This window comes from Staurois parvus, unplaced genomic scaffold, assembly GCF_062004578.1.
Source record: "Staurois parvus isolate SC_StPar_1 unplaced genomic scaffold, SC_StPar_1.0 ptg000334l, whole genome shotgun sequence".
NCBI lineage: Eukaryota > Metazoa > Chordata > Amphibia > Anura > Ranidae > Staurois > Staurois parvus.
In genome coordinates, this window is record NW_028318130.1 from 7,594,986 (window position 1) to 7,617,433 (window position 22,448).

A 22,448-nucleotide genomic window follows, 5' to 3' on the forward strand; every position below is an offset into this window, starting at 1 on the left:
TATTGGCATTCCGCATTTCTGTCAGATAATGCACCACTTTGTCCAGAAAATTGTTTCAATTACAAATGTTAAGGCATTTTCTCATGTGTATTTCTTTTGTTTGTATTGGTATGACACAAAAAAGTGGAGAAACAAAAATCTGACACATTCAAAGCAAAACCCCAGAAATGGACTGGCCAAAATTATTGGTACTCTCAATTTAATATTTGGTAGCAGACCCACTGGAAAAAATAACTGAAACCAATTGCTTCCTGTAACCATCAATGAGTTTCTTCCACCTCTCTACTGGAATTTTGGTGCACTCTTCTTTAACCAACTGCTCCAGGTCTCTCAGATTGGAAGGGTTCCTTTACCCAACTGCTGTTTTGAGATCTCTCCACAGGTGCTCTATGGGATTGAGATCTGCACTGATTGCTGGCCAGTTCAGTACTCTCCAGTGCTTTGGGTCATTGTCCTGTTGTAAGACCCATGACCTTTGACTGAGACCCAACTTTCTGACACTGGACTCTACACGGCACCCCAGAATTCTTTGGTAGTCTTCAGATTTCATAATGCCATACATATGGCCAAGACACCCAGTGCCTGAAGCAGCAATGCAACCCAAAAACATCAGTGAATTTCCACCATGTTTGACTGTAGGGACTGTGTTCTTTTTGTTAAATGCCTCATTTCTTTTTCTGAAAACAGCAGAATGATGGCTTTACCAAAAAGCTGTAATTTTGTTTCGTCTGTCCACAGTACATTCTCCCAAAAGGATTTTAGCTTCCTCAGGTAAGTTTTGGCAAGCACCAATCCTTTTTTATGTTTCTGTGTCAGCAGTGGGGTCCTCCTGGGTCTCCTACCATAATGTCCCTTTTCATTCAGATGAATATGTATAGCGCAAGCTGATACAATTGTACCCTGTGCCTGAGGTTAAGCTAGATTTTGTCTGCAAGTTGATCGAGATTCTTTAGCCAGCATTTGAATAATCCTCATTGCAATCTTTGATCAAGTTTTTCTCTTTTGTCCACATTCAAGGAGATTAGCTATGGTGCCATGGGCTGTAAACTTATTGACAGCGTTGTGCACAGTGGACACAGGAACATTAAGATCTCTGGAGATGGACTTGTAACCTTAAGATTGTCCATGCCTTTCCACAATTTGTGTTCTCAAATCATCAGACAGTTCTGAGGGTGTGCCAATTTTTCACCATTTTAACTGGTTGCCAGTGTGATTTCTATATTGTCAGCACTGTTAATGGATGCAGATGTGTTTAATTACTAATTACTGGAGCATCACAAACTTGGAATGCAATTATTTCTTACAATTTTGAGAAGGTGCCAATAATTTTGTCCAGTCCATTTTCAGTGGTTTTGCGTGGAATGTGTCAGATTTGGCTTTTTGTTCCTCCACTTTTTTTGTGTTATACCAATACAAACAAAAAAATAAACAGGAGAATGCCTAAACATTTATAATTACAACAATTTTCAGGGCGCGGTAATGCTTTATCTGACAGAAATGCAGGGGTGCCAATATTTTTGGCCATGACTGTAACTCTTCCCAAATCTTTTCCAAAATGAGAGATATGCTTTAATCACTGTTTCCTAAAGTACAATATGTGTGCCACTGATGTAGTATACAGTATATGTTCAGTGTAGGTGGCTGAAGCTAGCAGGATTTATATGCAGTACATAGGAGCTAGTACTTAAAGGATAAGTTCACCTGTGGGAACATGTTACATGTTCCACCTGTTTTTAGGGTGGAACATGTAACATGTTTGCAATGCTGCAGCCACCGCCCGATCCCCCCCTCCCTGTGACAGTAGTACGGGGAGAAGTTCCGTCCACGCGGCTGTGTCATTCATTCACAGAGGTCTGTGAATGAATGAGCTACAAGTCCCCACAGCTTTAGTGGCCGTCAGCTTGTAGTCCTCAATGAACTACCACAGTGTGGTGGAGTGCCGTGATAGTTCATTGATTCTTCCTGTCAGTATATCTGCTTGCCTGTACATCACATACGGGCAAGCAGATATGCTGACAGATCGGCAGGAGACCTGCATGGCACTAGCAATCTGCTGATTGCTGGTGCAATGGCTTACAGACTCCTGCAACCAAAAATAATAAATGCACATTATTTTACCAGCAAAAAATGTGTATTGATTTTGTTTGGTCAAAAGGTGAACTTATCGTTTAACTCTCAGCTACTAATAGCACTGCTTGAAGAAGCATAAATAATTCAATAGACTGGATGTGTTTCAGCTGCTGAGTGCTCCAGGGCCATTTTGAAGACAGCAGTATGCTCTGACCTAGAATTTCACAGAGGGACCAGTTTAATAACATATTTTTTTAATAACATTTCATAGTACAGGTGATACTGTGATGGTGAGCTTAAGAAACACTACATTTATATCCTTCTTTGATGGAAAATATAATGGTATTCTTGGTACTGAAACTTCCAGTACAAAAATCAAGGTAGTTGTGTGTGTGCAATCTGTGACCACACACCTATGTGAGCTGCTATTGATAGCAAAATTGGTATTGTCATTGCAGATATAGTCTGTGCTAATTTGCTTGTTTATACGGAATATCCGGAGCCTTCATTAAAGGCTCAAGGTTTTTTACCTTCATGCATTCTATGCATGAAGGTTAAAAACCTTTTGCAGCAGTGCCCCCAGCCTCCTCAATACTTACCTGATCAAGCGATGTGCACTACAGCCTCAGCTCTCCTGGGTCTCTGCCTCCTTATTGGCTGAGACAGCAAGTGGGAGCCATTGGCTCCTGCTGCTGTCAATCACAGCCACTCAGCCAATGAAGAGAGAGAGGGGGCAGGGCCAAGCTGCGGCTCCGTGTGTGAATGGACACATGGCGCAGTGGGTGCCCCCATAGCTAGCTGCGTGCCTTGGGGGCACCTGACAGGACGGAGGGGCCAGGAGAGCCTGCGGGGGAAACCAAGAATAGGAGGATCCAGGCTGCTTTGTGCAAAACCACTGCACACAGTAGGTAAGTATAGACATGTTTGTTATTTTCCCAAAAAAAGAAGATGAACCTTTAGAATCGCTTTACGCTCTAACAGTACTTAAAGGATACTAAACTGAGCTTTCAAGAAATGTTATCACCTGTGATAATATTACTTAATAAGTCACTTTAACATATTTTTAGCACTCATTTAGCCTGGGTTCACACTGATGCGGTCTGGAAACTACAGGGTTTTCTGTGCAAATTCCGCATCGCATCAGAATCGCACCCCGTTCATGTGAACCGCTGCGGGTGTGTATGTTAACAACACCCCAAAATCAGTCCGCAAAACATGGTGCGATGTGCAGAATCGGATCACATAGGAGTGAATACCCATGCAATCCGATTCTAGTACGGACCAAAAAAGGGCCCTGCACCTTTTTGGTGCGGGTGCGGTGCGATTAGAGCCATACAAAATGTATGGCTCCAATCGCACCGCACACAAAACGCATGTGATTTGCACAGGAATGCGGCTGTACCGCACCGCATATATGTGAACCCGGGCTTAGTTTAAAAATGAGGGCCCTAATCATAGTTCTGCATAACTGCTGGCTAATTACATCACATGCTGACTTTTTGAATCTCCTAAGCTGGGTATACACTAGTAGATCTTCAAACAAACATTTGTATGAAGAATGTTTATTCGATTTTCCATTCACTTCAAAATTGAATGCTAAAAGCAAACAAAATTTTGAACTAATTTTGAATGACATTCATCAAGCCATTGAAAATACAATTGTTCATTCACGAATATTCATACAAAGGTTTGTTCAAAATATTAACTATTGTATACCCAAATTTGTCCAAGAAAAAAATTCTGTCTAGCTCCTTTGCATTTTCTCGTCATTGCAGTTGAAAATGAACTTCAATTTGACCTCACTAATGATTAGAGAATCAAACGAATGTTATTAAAATATACAACGATAGACAAATTTCCCCCAAACGCACGAACTATCATAATCCACATACTGGCAGCGGCAAAAACTAATGTTACCAGATTGTGGAAGTCCACCAAAATCCCTGCTATCTCAACCCTTATTAATGACCTAAATTTCCAATGTGAAATGGAAAAGAGAACAGCAGCCCGAAACCTCACATACCATAAATTCCAATTCCAATGGTCTCACTGGCTCAATGACCCTAACTGCTCTATTAAATTACATCCATTTAATATCATTACTACTACATAAACAACGCTTGACTGGTACACCCTCTTTCTCCCCCCTCCCTTCCTCCATCCCCATCCGATCCCATTCCTAATGTATTCTGAAATCACTAGATTCACATTAGTATATTCTTGTCTAGCAATAATATGAAAACATGCCCACATCCTCCCCAGCCAACTGGTGGGGAAACACATCCTCAGTTTATGTATACCTTTACTTACCACCTCATTCTAATGTGAACTACACTGTACTACGTTGTATATTACTGTATTTGTTTAAAAATCTTTCAATAAAAACTATTTGAAGTTAAAATATACAACGTAATTAAAATTTTGAACAAAAATCTACTGGTGTATTGTCACCAGAATCATTCCACTCTATTGTTGTAGCTTATAAAGAAACAAATGATGGAGTCACACCTCCCTGATGAATCTTCCATAATATATGATGAATAACTGAAGAGCTGGTTTTTGAAAAAGCAACATTTATCATATGCTCTTAGGTAAAGACAAAAACGACTGCTAAGAAAATTTGCCATTGAAGCCTCCAAGTTATAAAAAACAGTTTTCAATCTACTGACCAGTGCTTGTTTAGAGGATGAGAAATTAGAATTGCCTGTGTAAATTGCACTAAGCACTTTCTACTGATTAACTTGCTTATTTACCTCTAGGCAGCTTGTGAAGGCAACATACAGTCTGATCATGTTTCAGTAATGACTGCATCCCCAACTGAAGGCAACAATGTGGAAGATTACACAGAGTAAGTGGTTTTATGTCCATCCTGTTGCAATCTGAAGACTGTACACTTTCAATCAAATGGTCATACAGCTTGTGAGCTATTTTAGCAGCTGACTGAATGGCATTTTATTCTTTTATTGTTACTGTCCTCTGTACAGGCTTCTGCATCGAGTCAGTACAGAACTAGCAGAGTGGTATTTCCAAGATGGGCGGGCTGTCCTTGCAGCATGCTGCCATTTGGCAGTGGACAACATTGAAGTAAGAATCATTTGGCTGCTGATGTGAAGCTTTGGCATTTAACATCTAATTAGCAGGGAAAAATAGCATGTTTGTTTTTTACCTTTATTAACCAATTCAATACCGGGCAATTTTACACCTTCCTGCCCAAGCCAGTTTTCAGGTTTCAGCGCTCTCACACTTTGAATGACAATTGCGCGGTCATACAACATTGTACCCAAACTAAAATTTTATCATTTTCTTCACACAACTAGAGCTTTCTTTTGGTGGTATTTAATCAGCGCTGGGGTTTTTATTTTTTGCTAAATTAACAAAAAAAGACCAAAAATGTAGAAAAAAACACACGTTTTTCTTTGTTTCTGTTATAAAAGTTTGCAAATAAATAATTGTTCTTCATAAATTTAGGCCGAGATGTATTCTGCTACATATCTTTGGTGAAAATAACCCAAATTAGGATGTATTTTTTAGTTTGTAGGAAAGTTATAGAGTTCACAAACTATGGTATAGATCTGAATATTGATCAATCCTGAAGTACTGACAGCCAATCTAATTTCTTGAGGTCCAAGAATGTCAGAACAGTACAGATATCCCCCAGATGACCCCTTTTTGCAGAGTAGACAGTCCGACGTACTTCATAAGAGGAATGGCGCGTTTTTTGAAGTTGTATATTTTTTGTCATATTTTTTAGAAAATGAAAAAATTAAAAAAATTAGTTTCACTATTTTTTTTTTTACATATTGTCACCAGTGCAGTACAGCGTCATCATATAACTGGCATGGCGGTGATCAGGGACACTGACTGGTGACAGCATGAAAAAAAAAAATATATATATATATATATATATATATATATATATATATTTTATTATTTTTTATTTTTTATTAATTTTTTTTTTTTCTAAGATTTTATTTTCATATTTCACTATGACCAAAGTAGTACAATGTTACTATAGCAACATTGTACTTCTTTGGGGAAGTGATCAGTATTTTTTTTTTTTTACACAATTTGCTTATAGCAAGAATTACTTTGCTATAAGCAAGCATTTACCTGAATGACATCGATTCATTCAGGGTTTTTGTTTTTGTTTGTGCTTAGCTGTGATTTGGCCACAGCTAATCACATGACATGTGCATGTGATTAGCTGTGACCATTCACAGCTAGACACTAGAATACAATGGATGGCATGAATGAAGCCATCCATTGTATACAACTGTCATGTGACCTGCTGTGATTGGTCACAGCAGGTCACATGGTACCGGCAACGGGGGCCGATACTCAGATCTGTCATCTGAGTATCTGTGCAGGAGCGCAATCTGCGCATGTGTGGGAGGACGGTAAATGGCGTCCACCCGGAACTCTGATGACATTTGCCGGACGCCATTCGGCCATAGGGCGGGCAGCAAATGGTTAAAGACGTTCTCATCATTCAGTAAAAAAAAAAAAATGTTAATCCATTACTAGTGGTAGCTACTAGAAAACAGCACTTGGGCAGAGAAATAGGTTATTTGAATGCCTTCCTACCCAGCAGCACATGCTTACCCTTCCTTTGCTGCCCCAGCTCTGTTTAGCCACCATAAACAAAGAAAGGCAACTCTGTAAAAGCTCCAAGGTGCTCCAGTTGGAGCATTTACAGTATCGAGGACTCACCCTGCCCTATGTGACAGTGCTCTGCTAATTACTAAAACAAATGCTGTCACATGAAGGACGTCCAATGCTTCTTTATACCCGGAATTATTGGATATTTTTTTTTTTTTGGTAGCTGAATAGAGTGGTAGGCAGTGAAGAAAAGGTAAGGATGTGCTGCTGGGGATGGGGGGACATTCAAGCAATCTTTTTGTTTTTCCTTCCATTGACAAACATAGGTTTACTTAATGGGAACCATAACTGATCCTTGGACTTTGATGAGCCTACTATTTTTGTTATGCACCAACAATTATAATCTGGGCAAATATTAGAGGAGAAGAGCAGGCATAACACAGAGCTCAATAATAAATATGTAAACTGGAAATGATGTGGGTCTTGTAAGGTCTATTTCCTGTGCCTGGAAATGAAAGTTGTCTGCAACATAATGTGTAGGCATGACCTCATCTAACCTTTCAGTAAATGCAGCATAATCCATCAGTGATCCCTAATACCATAAGTCAGGCATTAACCCAAATACTGGTGTAGTTCACAATAAATAAACATGGCTACGTAAGTTGGGAAAATGAAGCTTTTTGGTGATATCTCTGAGATTGTTCTCAGTAGTCTGGCCTATAAACTGAGTTAAATAACAGTAGACTGTAGTTATGAGAATATGTTTTTTTCAGAGCTGCATTGATATATCTCAGAATCAGATATTTAAAATACTAGATAGGAACTTCCACTATTTTTTCATTCTACAACTGAATGTAGTCAGTCATTGCATGCAAAGGACTTTCTAGTAAAGCAAATGTGTTTACTTTATTAAAGCTGGCCATGGCCAACCTCATTCGTGGCAATGAGCTGGAACTGGCGGTATGTGTCGGCACGGTACTTGGAGAGAGTGCTGCTGAAGCCACCCAGTATGCACTGGAACTGCTGGCAAGGAAATGCATGACAGTAACAACATGGTGTGTATAGCCATACAATGAGTGTGATCCTTGAGACTGTGTGATGAGTACAGCATTTCATTCACAATGGGCTTGTTCATCAAGGATGATATTGTAAGTTTTACCTATTTTTCTATGACATTTACATTTTGATCCCCTCGCACAATGTATCAAGGTGTGTAAAACTGCACTGTTGATATCAATATAGCTAATTTTGTTTTGAATGCTTCCCATTTCTACCAACCTCCGGTTCTCTTGTTTAACCCTTTCAGACCTAAGGGTAAAACAAATGTTAATGCCTAAGCACAGTTTTTCAACTTTGACATGTGTTTGTAAAACCGTACATCTAGGTATATGTATATATGACAGAGTGGGGTCAGCGCATGCTGAAGCGCACAGTGCGTAGAAGTCGCCAACTGTCTGCAGAGTCAATAGCTAAAGACCTCCAAAATTCATTTGGCCTTCAGATTAGCACAACAACAGTGCATAGAGAACTTCATGGAATGGGTTTCCATGGCCGAGCAGCTGCATCCAAGCCTTACATCACCAAGTGCAATGCAAAGCGTCAGATGCAGTGGTGTAAAGCATACAGCCACTGGACACTAGAGCAGTGGAGACGTGTTCTCTGGAGTGACAAATCACGTTTCTCTGGCAATTCGATGGACGTGTCTGGGTTTGGCAGATACCAGGAGAATGGTACTTGCTTGACTGCATTGTGCCAAGTGTAAAGTTTAGTGGAGGGGGGATTATGGTGTGGGGTTGTTTTTCAGGGGTTGGGCTTGGCCTCTTAGTTCCAGTGAAGGCAACTCTTAGGGCATCAGCATACCAAGACATTTTGGACAACTTTGTGGGAACAGTTTGGGGATGGCCCCTTCCTGTTCCAACATGACTGCGCACCAGTGCACAAAGCAAGGTCCATAAAGACATGGATGAGTGAGTTTGGGGTGGAGGGACTTGACTGGTCTGCACAGGTCCTGACCTCAACCTGATTTGGGATGAATCAACATTTGGGATGAATTAGAGCAGAGACTGCAAGCCAGACCTTCTCGTCCAACATCCGTTTCTGACCTCACAAAATCTTCTGGAAGAATGGTCAAACATTCCCATAGACACACTCCTAAACCTTGTGGACAGTCTTCCCAGAGGAGTTGAAGCTGTTATAACTGCAAAAGATTGGGCCAAACATCAGATCTCAATGGGGAACAATATAATGCTGGATATCTGATATGATATACTGATATGGACTGGATAATGTGTTAGGAACATAAGGATGCCCTATCATTTGATGGAAATGAAAATTATCAACCTACAGAGGACTGAATTCAAAGACACCCTGAAAATCAAAGTGAAAAAATAATGCAGCAGGCTAGTCCATTTTGCTGAAATTTCATTGCAGCAACTCAGAATGGTACTCAGTAGTTTATTTGGCCCCCACGTGCTTGTGAGAATGCCTGACCACGTCAGGGCATGCTCCTAATGAGACGATGGATGGTGTCCTGGGGTATTTCCTCCCAGATCTGGACCAGGGCATCACTGAGCTCCTGGACAGTCTGAGGTGCAACCTGGCTGCATCGGATGGACTGAAACATGATATCCCAGAGGTGTTCTATTGGATTTAGGTCAGGTGAGCGTGGGGGCCATTCATTGGTATTAATTCCTTCATCCAGGAACTGCCTGCATACTCTCGCCATATGAGGCCGGGCATTGTCGTGCACCAGGAGGAACCCAGGAGCCACTGCACTAGTGTAGGGTCTGACAATGGGTCCCGATACCTAATAGAAGTCAGGGTGCCATTGTCTAGCCTCTAGAGGTCTGTGCATCCCTCCATACATATGCCTTCCCAGACCATCACTGACCCACCACCAAAACGGTCATGCTGAACGATGTTACAGGCAGCAGAACATTCTCCATGGCTTCTCCAGACCCTTTCACATCTGTCACATGTGCTCAGGGTGAACCTGCTCTCATCTGTGAAAAGCACAGGGCACCAGTGGTGGACCTGTCAGTTCTGGTGTTTAATTACAAATGCCAATCAAGCTCAATGGTGCCAGGCAATGAGCACAGAGTCCACTAGAGGATGTCGGGCCCTCAGGCCACCCTCATGGAGTCTGTTTCTGATTGTTTGGTCAGAGACATTCACACCAGTGGCCTGCTGGAGGTTATTTTGTAGGGCTCTGGAAGTGCTCATCCTGTTCCTCCTTGCACAAAGGAGCAGATACCGGTCCTCCTGATGGGTTAAGTACCTTCTGTGGTCCTGTCCAATCCTCCTAGAGTAACTGCCTGTCCCCTGGAATCTCCTCCATGCTCTTGAGACTGTGTTGGGGGCACAGCAAACCTTCTGGCAATGGCATGTATTGATGTGCCATCCTGGAGGAGTTGGACTGCCGGTGCAGCCTCTGTAGGGTTCAGGTATTGCCTCATGTTACCAGTATTGACACTGACCCTATCCAAATTCGAAACTAGTGAAAAACAGTCAGAAAAGATGAGTAGGGAAAAAATGTCAGTGGCCTCCATCTGTAAAACCATTCCTGTTTTGGGGGTCACCTCATTGTTGCACATCTAGTGCACCTGTTAATTTCATTAACACCAAAGCGGCTGAAACTGATCAACAACCCCGTCTGTTACTTAACTGACCAGATCAACATCCCAGGAGTTTAACTGACTTGATGCTATACTCTGATTAAAAAGTGTTCCTTTAATTTTTTTGAGCAGTGTACATTGATAATGTTCTTAACCTTCCAAAGATAAGCCACCTTTTAAAAAATAATAAAATAAAATGTGTTATTTATTTTTACTTGGATCCTAGAAAGCATTGCACCCACAGATCATGGGTGCCATGCAGGACTCCTGCAGACTTGTGAGTGTACCCTCATATGGGCAAGCAGATACACATTGACAGGAAAAGACAATGAACTACCACAGAGCTCAACAATGCTGTGGTAGTTTGAGAACAACAAGCTGACAGCCGCAAAGGCTGTCAGGCCTTGTAGTTTCCCATTCACATAACTCTGTGAATAAATGACGCGGCCAGACAGGCAGAGCCCCACACAGGCCACTTTTTAAAAAAATTAGTGAGAGACACCAAGATGGCTGACCCTTCAAAGAGGCAAAGTGCAGAAGAAGGCATGGGAAATCTATAATGGGGACATTTCAGCTGCAAGTAGACCGAGACCACAGGCAATACTGGTGACTAGTCCTCTGGCATTTGCCTGCTTTATTTTGGGGCACACCTTCCAGAGTTCAGTTTCTGTTTAATTATAAAGGTCAGGTGTATTTGTAGTATAAAGAGATCATTTTGGCACAAAATGTTTATACAGCAACAACTTTCATTAAACAATCCTAATGTTCCTTACAATCAATACAGTTTAGAGACCAGGGCACAAGGGAGAGGCCAAGTGGGCAACTGCCCTGAGCACTGTGTTGGGGGTGGGGGCCACACTGCTGGTGCTGCACTTCACTGATCGCAGTTTCACTCCTGTCATAAGGAGCAGTGGCTGATACTTGCTGGAGGGAGGATTAGGCTTTCTCCTCCCTCCAGCCTGCAGGGGATGATAGACAGCAAGCACTCAGAACTCACCTCAGTCTCAGCGTGGCACTGCTGAGAAGTGAAAGCAGATGACTGGAGAGAGGAAAAAGAAAGTGCCTGCATTGCAGAAGATCTGTGAGAGTGTGAGTACAAGGGGGAGAGAGGAGGGGCCTCTGATGAGAACACCTGATATAAAGGGGGACTCTGATGGGGACAACCGTTGTACTGTGGGGGGACACCTGATGTAAAGGGGGACTCTGATGGGAACACCCCTTGCATGCAGAGGGGCTCTGATGAGGACACCTGATGTAAGGGGGGACTCTGATGCTGACACCCGATGTATGGGGGGGACTCTGATGGGGAAACTAAAGGGATTTTATTTACTTTTACTTGAAATGTGGATGTGATTGGCCTACTTTTATGTTTTTTATTAGAGAGAGATTTGGACCTCAGCAAATTTTAGTGACCGGGCCTCTTTGAATTTGAATTCATTCTCCCTTCCCTAGGTAGAAATTTTTGCCATGTAGGAGTGTGTGCAAATTTGTGTCCATCCATGCAATACACAAACACACACAGCCCTTTGGCAGGCATGCATTGGTTATGTTAATCCTTAATGGCACAACAAATACCTAGTTTTTGTACTCATTCACCTGCAGCAAAACGCATGATAGCAAAGTACTATGCGTTTTGGTGCAGCGTGAACGTTTTTATGTGCGTTCTTCATGCGTAGGGCAGCCCATTGAAATGAATAGACTGCACTTTGAGTGTTGTGCTAAAACAAGCACACTACATCACATCTGTAAAGGTGTGAATGAAGCCGTAGGGCTAGTTTACACTTACCCACAGTAGCCCTCTGAAGAGTGATTCGTATTGGATCACTTTGCAGAGAGTATTTGACAGACAGTGAGAGCTGATTCACCGCATCCAATCCGCACTGAGGCTTTATTATTCCGCCTCCTCAACGTCTGTTTTAACAACTTATGATCTTGCATCGCAGATGTGTGCGTTCCATGCTGTTGCAGCTCAGCCCTAATCTCTTACATGAGTCATGTTCAGTGGGTGGTACAGCCAGTCAAACATGGCAAGGGATCATTTTTGCTGCGCTTGTGTATACTCCGTACAGCTGCCTTTGCAGCTCAGGGGGCAGTAGGAAAGCAGTAAAAACATGGCCCATCCTTCTGTTTTCAAAGCCACTCTACCCCAACCACAAGTGTAAACAAGGCATTAGGAGTTTGTTCACATGGGCAGACAAGGGGGCCAGTAAAAGCAGGCAGCTGAGCCACATGTCTATTGTCACCTGACCAGCCATGTGAACAGGGAGATGCAGTAGCAGTAGCTTGTACACATGCCATGGCCTGATGCTTTGCTACATGGCCATGGCACAAAATAAATGGAATGGGGTCACACTGCATCTGTTTACAATGCACAGCCCATTGGGCCAGTGGGGTTAAAACAGGCAGCACAGAGAAGAAATATCACCTCCTCACTGCCTATCAAACATTTGAAAATTGATCTGCCATGGATCATTTTTCAGAGGGGCTGCTCTTAAAGCCTTTTCAGACTCCTTCCATCCTCAGAGCCTCCTAGATCTGTTTAGTTCTATGAACCCCTCAGAGCCCACCTGCCTGCCCTTCCATTATCCTACTGACAGATCTCCTCCGACTGACTCAAAAAATGCAGTGACAGTTTTTCCCCACTGACACTTATCTAGCACCAATGTTCCTCTTAGCTACACCGCTGACATTTTTTCCCTCCAGTGACACCACTCACACAGAGACATTTTTTTCCTTTCTGGTGACACCACTCACACAGAGACATTTTTTCCTTTCTGGTGACACCACTCACATAGAGACATTTTTCCTTCCAGTGACACCACTCACACAGACATTTTTTTACTTCCAGTGACACCACTCACATAGAGACATTTTTTCCTTTCCGGTGACACCACTCACACAGAGACATTTTTTCATTCTAGTGACACCACTCACACAGAGATTTTTTTCTCTCTTCACCACTGTTAACCCCTTATTTTTGCACTGATTTTACACTTCAGTTTGCTGCAAACGTGACTGTAGAGCTCGATCTCAGTCTTCACAGGACTGAGATTGAGCTCTGCAGTCACTTTTGCAGCAGTGGTTTTCTTATTCTGAGTCACAATCCTGCACAATGTCCTTTTGCCTCTTTCGGACAGTTGACCATGTTGATCGCACTCATGCTTATCAGATGACGTTTTCCCAGAAACTATACATGCCGTTATAACCTTTGATACTGTACCTCACGACATGGCAAATAAATTGGCAACTTCAGTCACAGAGGCACCAGCTAAGCAGCATCAACAATTTGCCCTCTTTGAAGCTCAGTAAGCTCTGACATGACTCCGTATTACTAGCAGCACATATAGAGAATGACGAAAGTGAGCCTTCCCACCTGTTAGCTAGGTGTCTCATCACACAGCAGAAGCAAAAGAATGTTCCATCACTTCCACTTTCAACGCGAAACATGTCACTTTCACACTTGCAAATCATGTCGTGCTTCCATTTTTTGTCTAACGCCTGTACATGGGAAGTATGGCATTAAAAGTAAAATTTGAAAAACCTTGTAGCATCATAGTTACTTGTTTGAGGTTGTCCTATTTCTTTGTATTTTCATTTCTGTATGCACTTTTCATTAGAGGGAAACTTGCCTATCCATTAGGACTTGTCAATTATGTTTTTATTATTGTGTGCTAACTGATATTTTGTGAATTTCTTACACTGCACTTTCTAATGTTTTGCCTTTTCTTTAGCTTTCCATCTCTTGGATACAGGTACAGATATTGGTGTTATAGGTCTGCTTGTGACATGTAATGTGCTGTATAGTGACAGAGTAGATAAAGATACAGGCGTACCTCGGTTTACCAACGCCTCGGCTAACGTAATTGGCGGTATACAAATGGAAATCCATTGAAAATAATGCCTCAATTTACAAATTTTTTTCGCAACATGAACGGATTAATTGTTTTTCAATGCATTTACAATTTTTTTTTTAATCATGTTCCTGTACAGTACTATGCCTTTAAAGTGCACTTTATAAAGAGTTTTGAACAGAAGACTTTTTTTACTTTTTTCTGACCTCCGGAACGGATTAATTGGTTTTCAATGCACTTACAAATTTTTGTCGCAATACGTACGGATTAATTGGTTTTCAATACATTTACAAGTTTTTTTTTAATCATGTCCCTGTACAGTACTATGCCTTTAAAGTGCACTTTATAAAGAGTTTTGAACAGAAGACTTTTTTTACTTTTTTCTGACCTCCGGAACGGATTAATTGGTTTTCAATGCAATTACGAATTGATTTTTAAATCATGTCCTGTACAGTATTTATGCCTTTAAAGTGCACTTTATAAAGAGTTTTGAACAGATAAAAGACTTTTTTTTACTTTTTTCTGACCTCCGGAACAGATTAATTGGTTTTCAATGCATTTACGAATTTTTGTCACAATACGAACGGATTAATTGGTTTTCAGTGCATTTACAATTTTTTTTTTTAATCATGTCCTTGTACAGTACTATGCCATTAAAGTGCACTTTATAAAGAGGTTTGAACAGAAGACTTTTTTTTACTTTTTTCTGACCTCCGGAACGTATTAATTGGTTTTCAGTGCATTTACGAATATATTTTTAATCATGTCCCTGTACAGTATTTATGCCTTTAATGTGCACTTCATAAAGAGTTTTGAACAGATAAAAGACTTTTTTTTTACTTTTTTTCTGATCTCCGAAACGGATTAATTGGTTTTCATTGCATTCCTATGGGAAAACAAATTTTTGCAATACAAAAAGTCCAGCAGAACACATTAAATTCGTAAACCGAGGTACGCCTGTATGTTTATTATCACTTTGCCAGATCGCTAGATGTCTTCAAATATGTTCAGTTGATAGTAAAACACTCTGTTATGTGCTGAATCCAATTGTGATTGATGTCCTGTAGTACCTTCTTGTGTCTGTGGATGTTGCTGCTGCTCCATATTTAAGCTTCATACTTTAATTATTTAAAGTTTTTTGTCAGAAGAGAAATATAGGAGTGGCCATTGCCCCGGTTTAGAATGCATTTTTAGAACTATCATCTTTATTTTTCTTCTGTTAATTAGTGAGTAAAAAGAAATATATTAAAGAACTTGCAAAAAAAAACAAAAATGCACCTATCAGGTGTAGTGATACCCAATGTGTATATGCTTGATCAAGTGACCTGGCAGTGGTAAAGGAAAGGTGAGGATGAAGGCTCCTGTTCTTGGGTGCAGATTGGCAATGGAAACTCCTATGTTCCAATAATCTCCTAGGAGTAGGGGAGAACTCCCTTTCTCCAATCACACAAAGTCTTGCATTTATTTAAAAGAATATAAGGCTGTTATGATTGAAGGAGATGTACAACGAACAACCTGATTAGTGTACTTCCACTAGTACTACCATCCCCCAGCTCTGAACATTTGACACTTACAGTACTATGGTGGCAGAATGAAAACACCATTTTTACTGAATGGAGCAGCAACCAACCGTGAGACTAGGATAAATGGAATTTATTTCTAAACAGCAATACGTAGAATTGTGATTTTCCTTGATTCCAAATTCAAAGTGGACCTGTCATTTAAAAGTATTCAGTACTCCACCTCTAGCAGAAAAGAACAATAGCCTAGCAAAGATTGTGGACCAAATATTATAATATAATTAAAGTATGTAAACTGTACTGATATTAGATAAAAACTTTTTTTTTTTGCGCAACCCCTGATATATTTCATATTTACAAAATAGACACTTTTTTTATAACAATATACCATAATAAGAAAATCTACGTTAACCATTTGCCGCCCAAGGACATCCCTGTACATCCTTGAGTTGTGGTTATTCTGGGATGATGCCTACAGCTACAGGCATTATCCCCATATCTTTTTTTTGGGTTGGCGATGTTTTTTTTGTAAAAGCAATCCTAGCAGTTCATTAACTATTAAAGAACTAAAATAGCTCAAACTAAACTAAAAAAATAATCAAAAAAAAAAAAATGAAAGCGCCCCTGCGCTCATTTGCAAAGGGTAACACTTACGTAGGTTGTGCATGCATATGTTAACAATGTTTGCACCACACATAAATTACCGCCGCAAACATTATAGCAAGAGCAATGATTTTAGCACTAGACTTCCTGCGTAACTCTAAACTGCTAACCTGTAAAGGCTTTTAAAGCATTGGCTATGGAGATTTTTAGGTACCGTAGTTTACCATTCCACGAGTGTGCGTAATTTTAAAGTGTGACATGTTAACCTCTTAGCGCCAGCGCCTCCCGGCCTTTTAAGAGTTTCAGAAGCTGGGAGTCGGGTGGGGTTTTCAGGTCATGTGATTCGCCGTCACGGTGGTCACATGATCGGAAAAGGTCTTGATCGAAAGGGGAGATCGGGACCTTACCGTGAGTCACGGACATATGTGCTGGGAGCGTGCATGGCGCTCACTCTCAACACATATGTATTTTCAATTGCACGCAAATATGCAGCTGCTCGGCGTCAAGGCCCAGGGGCCGAGAGGCTGCATATTTGCGTGTGCTTGGCGTCAAGGGGTTAAATATCTGTTTACTTGGCGTAACATCATCTTTTATATTTTACCAAACAATTGGTATTATATTGAGTTTTTGTGCATTAAAATTCATTAAAGTGGGAGGCACAGTGGCTAAATGGTTAGCACTTCTGCCTAGCAGTAGTAGGGTCGGTGATTCGAATCCCAACCAGGGCACCACCTGCCTGGAGTTTGCATGTTCTCCCTGTGCCTGCGTGGGTTTCCTCCGGGTACTCCTGTTTCCTTCCGCACTCCAAAGACATGCTGGTAGGTTAATTGGCTCCTGTCTAAATTGGCCCTAGTATGTGCATGTATGAATGTGAGTTAGGGACCTTAGATTGTACGCCCCTTAGGGGTTAGGGACTGATGTGAATGTACAATTTATATGTAAAAGCGCTGCGTAAATTGACGGCGCTATATAAGTCCCTGAAATAAAGTGTATTTTTTTTTTAAATTGCAATTGAAAAACCACTGCACAAATACTGCGTGACAAAAAAATTGGAACACCCACCGTTTTATTCTCCAGGGCCTCTGCTTTAAAAAAAATATATAATGTTTGAGGGATCTAAGCAATATTCTAGCAAAAAAAGCTGATTTTTACACGTAGGAGAGAAGAGTCAGAATCTGCTAGGGATGCAGGTGGTTAAACCAATCTTAATGTGAAATGGAAATGACTATAGTTCCTCTTTAAAGGGTCAGTATCCCAAAAAACTGCTACTTTTCCTTAGCAAGTGGAGACACAGTTATAACATTTGCTGTAAGTAAGCAAAGAGATCATGCGTTTTCAAGAAATAAAAGATGGAGGGTCTCAGAGTCATCAGGTTATCTACCCAACAGGTATGGGATGACTGGTCCTTTACCAGATAACACAGCCATCAGAATATCTAAGAAATGCATTTGTTATTTTGTTCATATTGTCCAAGGTCACCATGGATTGTAAATAATAAGTCCAAAATGGGAAACCTGACAATCTCCAAACCTGAGAGCCAGAGTCTATCTGCTGCAGTCAGTATTATAACTTACATTGTCATTGTGGCACATAACATTAGAAAATAAAATGCCGAGTGTGGTCTTTTAAATGAACATCTAGCCCTTGTGACATCAATCTCAGCTTTATAAAATCAGCTTCATTTCAAATGTTTCAATATTCTTTGGTTATCTTTGTGTTTATAATTAGGAACAGTGACATCTGTTGATTTATGGAAGTCATGGGACTAGAAAAAAAAAGCAAAAAAAAGCAATTTACTGCCCATTTCAAAATAAAAATAAATACAATAAAAAATTACAAGTTAACATATTACCTGTAATAATTAATAAAGACATCTAATGAACACTAAGTATTTATTTTTATACTGTAAAAGGCATCATTACACATTCATGGTATATAAGCATTTTTGCATATTATTTGCTTGTGTCTACAGTGATAATTGAATCTTTTTAATTACAATCTGCATTTCAGCACCTTAGATATGCTTGTGTAGTGTGCTTCTGTGATGCTGGAAAGTGGGTGAGACGTGCTAATACAGTACATGCGTGTCACGTTCTTTCTATAAATAGCTGGGATGAGCAGTGCCCTGCTGGAAACCCTGCTGCTGCTACAGTCTACATGAGCTTTGTTTATTTTTTACAGGGATTTGGCAGCAGATCTTCTCAGAATGATACCTGACAATGAGCTCTCCTTGGTCAAGCTGTGCGCTTTTTACCCAGGATGCACTGCAGAGATTAATGACCTTCACAGCAAAGTATGTTTCAGAAAAGAATTGTTCTCTTTTTCACAATAACTGTGAAGAAAGAATTATTGTGTATATATATATATATATATATATATATATATATATATAATATACAGTATCTCACAGAAGTGAGTACACCCCTCACATTTTTGTAAATATTTTATTATATCTTTTCATGTGACAACACTGAAGAAATGACACTTTGCTACAATGTAAAGTAGTGAGTGTACAGCTTGTATAACAGTGTAAATTTGCTGTCCCCTCAAAATAACTCAACACACAGCCATTAATGTCTAAACCGCTGGCAACAAAAGTGAGTACACCCCTAAGTGAAACTGTCCAAATTGGGCCCAATTAGTAATTTTCCTTCCGAGGTGTTATGTGACTCATTAGTGTTACAAGGTCTCAGGTGTGAATGGGGAGCAGGTGTGTTAAATTAGGTGTTATTGCTCTCACTCTCTCATACTGGTCACTGGAAGTTCAACATGGCACCTCATGGCAAAGAACTCTCTGAGGATCTGAAAAAAAAGAATTGTTGCTCTACATAAAGATGGCCTAGGCTATAAGAAGATTGCCAAGACCCTGAAACTGAGCTGCAGCACGGTGGCCAAGACCATACAGCGGTTTAACAGGACACGGTCCACGCAGAACAGGCCTCGCCATGGTCGACCAAAGAAGTTGAGTGCATGTGCTGAGCGTCATATCCAGAGGTTGTCTTTGGGAAATAGATGTAAGAGTGCTGCCAGCATTGCTGCAGAGGTTGAAGGGGTGGGGGGTGAGCCTGTACACTCACTACTTAACACTAAAGAAATTACACTTTGCTACATGTAGTCACATGAAAAGATATAATAAAATATTTAGAAAAATGGGGGGTGTACTCACTTCTGTGAGATAATGTGTATATATATGCCTGGAGCTGGACATTAGAGACCTGATCCAGATGATGCATCTGTGCAGCAACAGATCACATCTAATAGTCACCTGTTGCTGGCTGCAATCAGCCAACAATAAATCACCACAACAGTGACCTGCTGCTGATCTGCCTGATCTGAGTTAGTTACATTCCCACTCCCAATGCAATGTGTTTACATTCCCTTCTACATCATAATCCTATTATGACGAATGGTCAGTAACCATGAAACTGGTAGTTCTAGTACTAGTGCCAGCAGGGCCCTCCAAGAGCAACTGAATCCAGGTACCATTTTAAAACGGACTAGGACGTATAGCTGCTGTCCCTGTGCTGCTTTGAAACAACAGTCAGGACTCTTCTTTCAATAATATTTAAAGTAATACAGAACACATAAAAAACTGAGCATTTTTAAGTGTAAAACAGTATACACAATACAAGCCTATGTCTGTAACATATCTAAAATTATTTAAGCATTATTGTAACGTTGGAGTTATTCGATTTAAGAGTTATTGTACTGTTAACAAACACATTCGGAGTCTGCTACTGTAAGTATGGCCTGGATATCTCGTTGTCAGTGACCTGTGGTCCCGAAAAGGTTACCATATACTGTATGTGCATTGTAAGAACCAGCTTCAAACTGTAGAGCTTGCTTAAAGTGGAGTTCCAGTTGATTAAAAAAACAATGTCAGCAGCTACAAAAACTGAGGCTAACTTTTAAAATACAAACACATACCTGTCCCATGATCCAGCGATGTCCTCACCATGGATGGTTTCACCAGCCATCTTCTCTCCCCAGTGCTGGCATTTTCAGTGTGGGCACCTTCTTGGACTGTTGTTAATGATTGTAAATATTATATTATCAGTTGCAGCCACATAGTACAGCAGCCTTTTTTGTGATTTGATTGATACTCCACATATTTCTTCTATCCCTTTTTTTCATATTTCCTTACAGTGTAATTTGCCATGTTTGGAAGAATGTGTGCAGATGGCAGAGACCTGTTATGCAGATGGAGACATCTTCCAAGCAGTCAAATATTACTTGCTAAGTTCAGAACCAGAAAAGGCCATGCCTATTGGGATCAGTTTTGTAAAAGGTACCTATGATATATCAGTGGCACATAATTAACATGCTAATTTTACATCCTGTCCATACAAGTCCATATGAGCTTTTGTTACAGTTTAGAACAGCGGGGAAGGATACGTTTCTCTGTCAGGTCTTTATTGCAGTACAATATTCGCATCGCACATGTTACTGGAAAAAGCAAGAAGTAAGCAGGTGCTGTAGCAGCTGCCAGCTGGAGAGCGGTATCATAATCCAAAGTATATTTCTCCAGCACACCAAGGATTATTTAAATAAAGTCCAAGCATTTATTTGGTGATCAGATCACAGTGGTAATTTGCAACGTTTGTCATTGTGTATCATCGTGTGATACTTTGTGTGCTGGAGATATATACTTTGTGTCCCTTTTGGGGAAATTTCCTCTGCCTTCCTAATGGGAAAAGAAGTAATTAGAAATCTCTAATTTTCAGTAAAATAAAATTGAAATAAAAATGTAAAGCCTCTGTAAGGTTATTATTACTGTATGTGGCTTCTTTTCCTGGTGACAATCCCTGCCCTAATTACTCTTCCTGCTGTCACAGGCTATCAGAAGGACAGAAGTGAGATGAAATCTTCCCAGTAGGGTCACAGACAGGCATAAAAAAAAATCAAATTATTATTTACTTTTTTCCAAGTCTATCCAACACACAAAAGTCATTTTGTCTGGAATTGGGCTTTCATTTTTTTAAAACAATCTAGCAAAACTTGCCCATTGTGCAGTTGTGTGCAAAAGGCATGTTTACCATAAATTGAATTGATTGGATTGGTGGGAGAAAGGAGCATAGTGATCAGGTGTAGAAATTGGTGGGTATGTACGTTGGACATATTTGCTAAGATAGAGAGGCAGGAAAGGTTGGGGGTGGCAGTGGTTATGGGCTTAGGAAGCTCAGATTACCCCTTCCACCATGTGGGTTGTTAAGTCTAATATTACCCTATGGCTCATGAATTTATACAATACTATAACTTACCATGCATTTTAATACAGTGGTTATTTTTTTAATGTTGGTTTTCTTCAGAACATATCAGCAGCACTGAATGGACCTTGGATTCCATTTGTCCAATCCTTGATCTTCTCAGTTACATCAGAACGGAGAGATTAGTACTTCATAAATGTAGTGAGTGAGTACTTTTTCTCTTGCCTTAAGAAAATATCTCTGTGCACAGAATGTATTATTTTAAACACTACCCAAATTGATAAGATCAGGTGACAATGTCAAATCTGTGTGGGCAGGCAATTATCCTTTAGCTCTTGGTGCTGGATTTAACTAGCTAGAAATCTTGCCGTGATTGTTATTGTATACCCCCCAACCCCAAGAAAGGCATCACTGGTAAAATATGCCTGGATTTTGAATTTCTGTAAACCCCTGCTCAACAGCATTAACAATGAAAGAGAGAGGGTCAGCACTCTAAAGTTGGCCATAGATGGATTGAATCTTGATCGGTCCCTGCTGAACCAGCCAAGATTCAAACTATCTATGGGCAGGCTGGCAGTACCCAAGTTGATCCATCAATCAACTTGAGTACAACAAGCCTGTCAGACTTCTTACATGTGAATACTGCCGGTGGCTATAGCCGCTATCAGTGATCATTGTTTTCTAGCAGCCGGGAAAGCTACCCTTCTGCAGAACACAATAGTGCTGCAGGAAGGATTCCCCCTTCAACTCTGACTGCATTCATTTGGGAATCGAGCAGTCTTCTTTCCTTCCACCCATGATGAAAGGAAAGAAACCAAATTATCTATAGCTTCCCTAATGCTAGGTACAGACAGGGAGTTTTTCTTTTCGTTCAACCCAGTAGGCTAAACGGAGAAAAAACTGCAAGGTTGCCGTACTAATTAAGCAATGTAAGTGCAGAAATCTCCCCCACTGAGCTATTGTGTTCTAACAGGGGGACTGTTC

The 22,448-nt window shown here is 40.6% G+C and overlaps 1 protein-coding gene across 9 annotated transcripts in view; it reads left to right on the plus strand.

Moving 5' to 3' along the window:
- WDR17 (WD repeat domain 17) overlaps window positions 1-22,448 on the plus strand; it is a 162,475-nt gene that overhangs the window by 133,400 nt on the left and 6,627 nt on the right. For 7 of the 9 annotated variants that reach the window (XM_089684053.1, XM_089684052.1, XM_089684048.1 and 4 more), the window contains 7 exons: window positions 4,830-4,918; window positions 5,055-5,154; window positions 7,585-7,724; window positions 14,015-14,035; window positions 18,439-18,550; window positions 20,404-20,545; window positions 21,567-21,669. In XM_089684053.1, coding sequence (XP_089540179.1) covers window positions 4,830-4,918; window positions 5,055-5,154; window positions 7,585-7,724; window positions 14,015-14,035; window positions 18,439-18,550; window positions 20,404-20,545; window positions 21,567-21,669 — 707 coding nt within the window. The remainder of the gene's footprint in view (window positions 1-4,829; window positions 4,919-5,054; window positions 5,155-7,584; window positions 7,725-14,014; window positions 14,036-18,438; window positions 18,551-20,403; window positions 20,546-21,566; window positions 21,670-22,448) is intronic. The other 2 variants (XR_016313747.1, XM_089684050.1) reach the window with 2 other exon arrangements.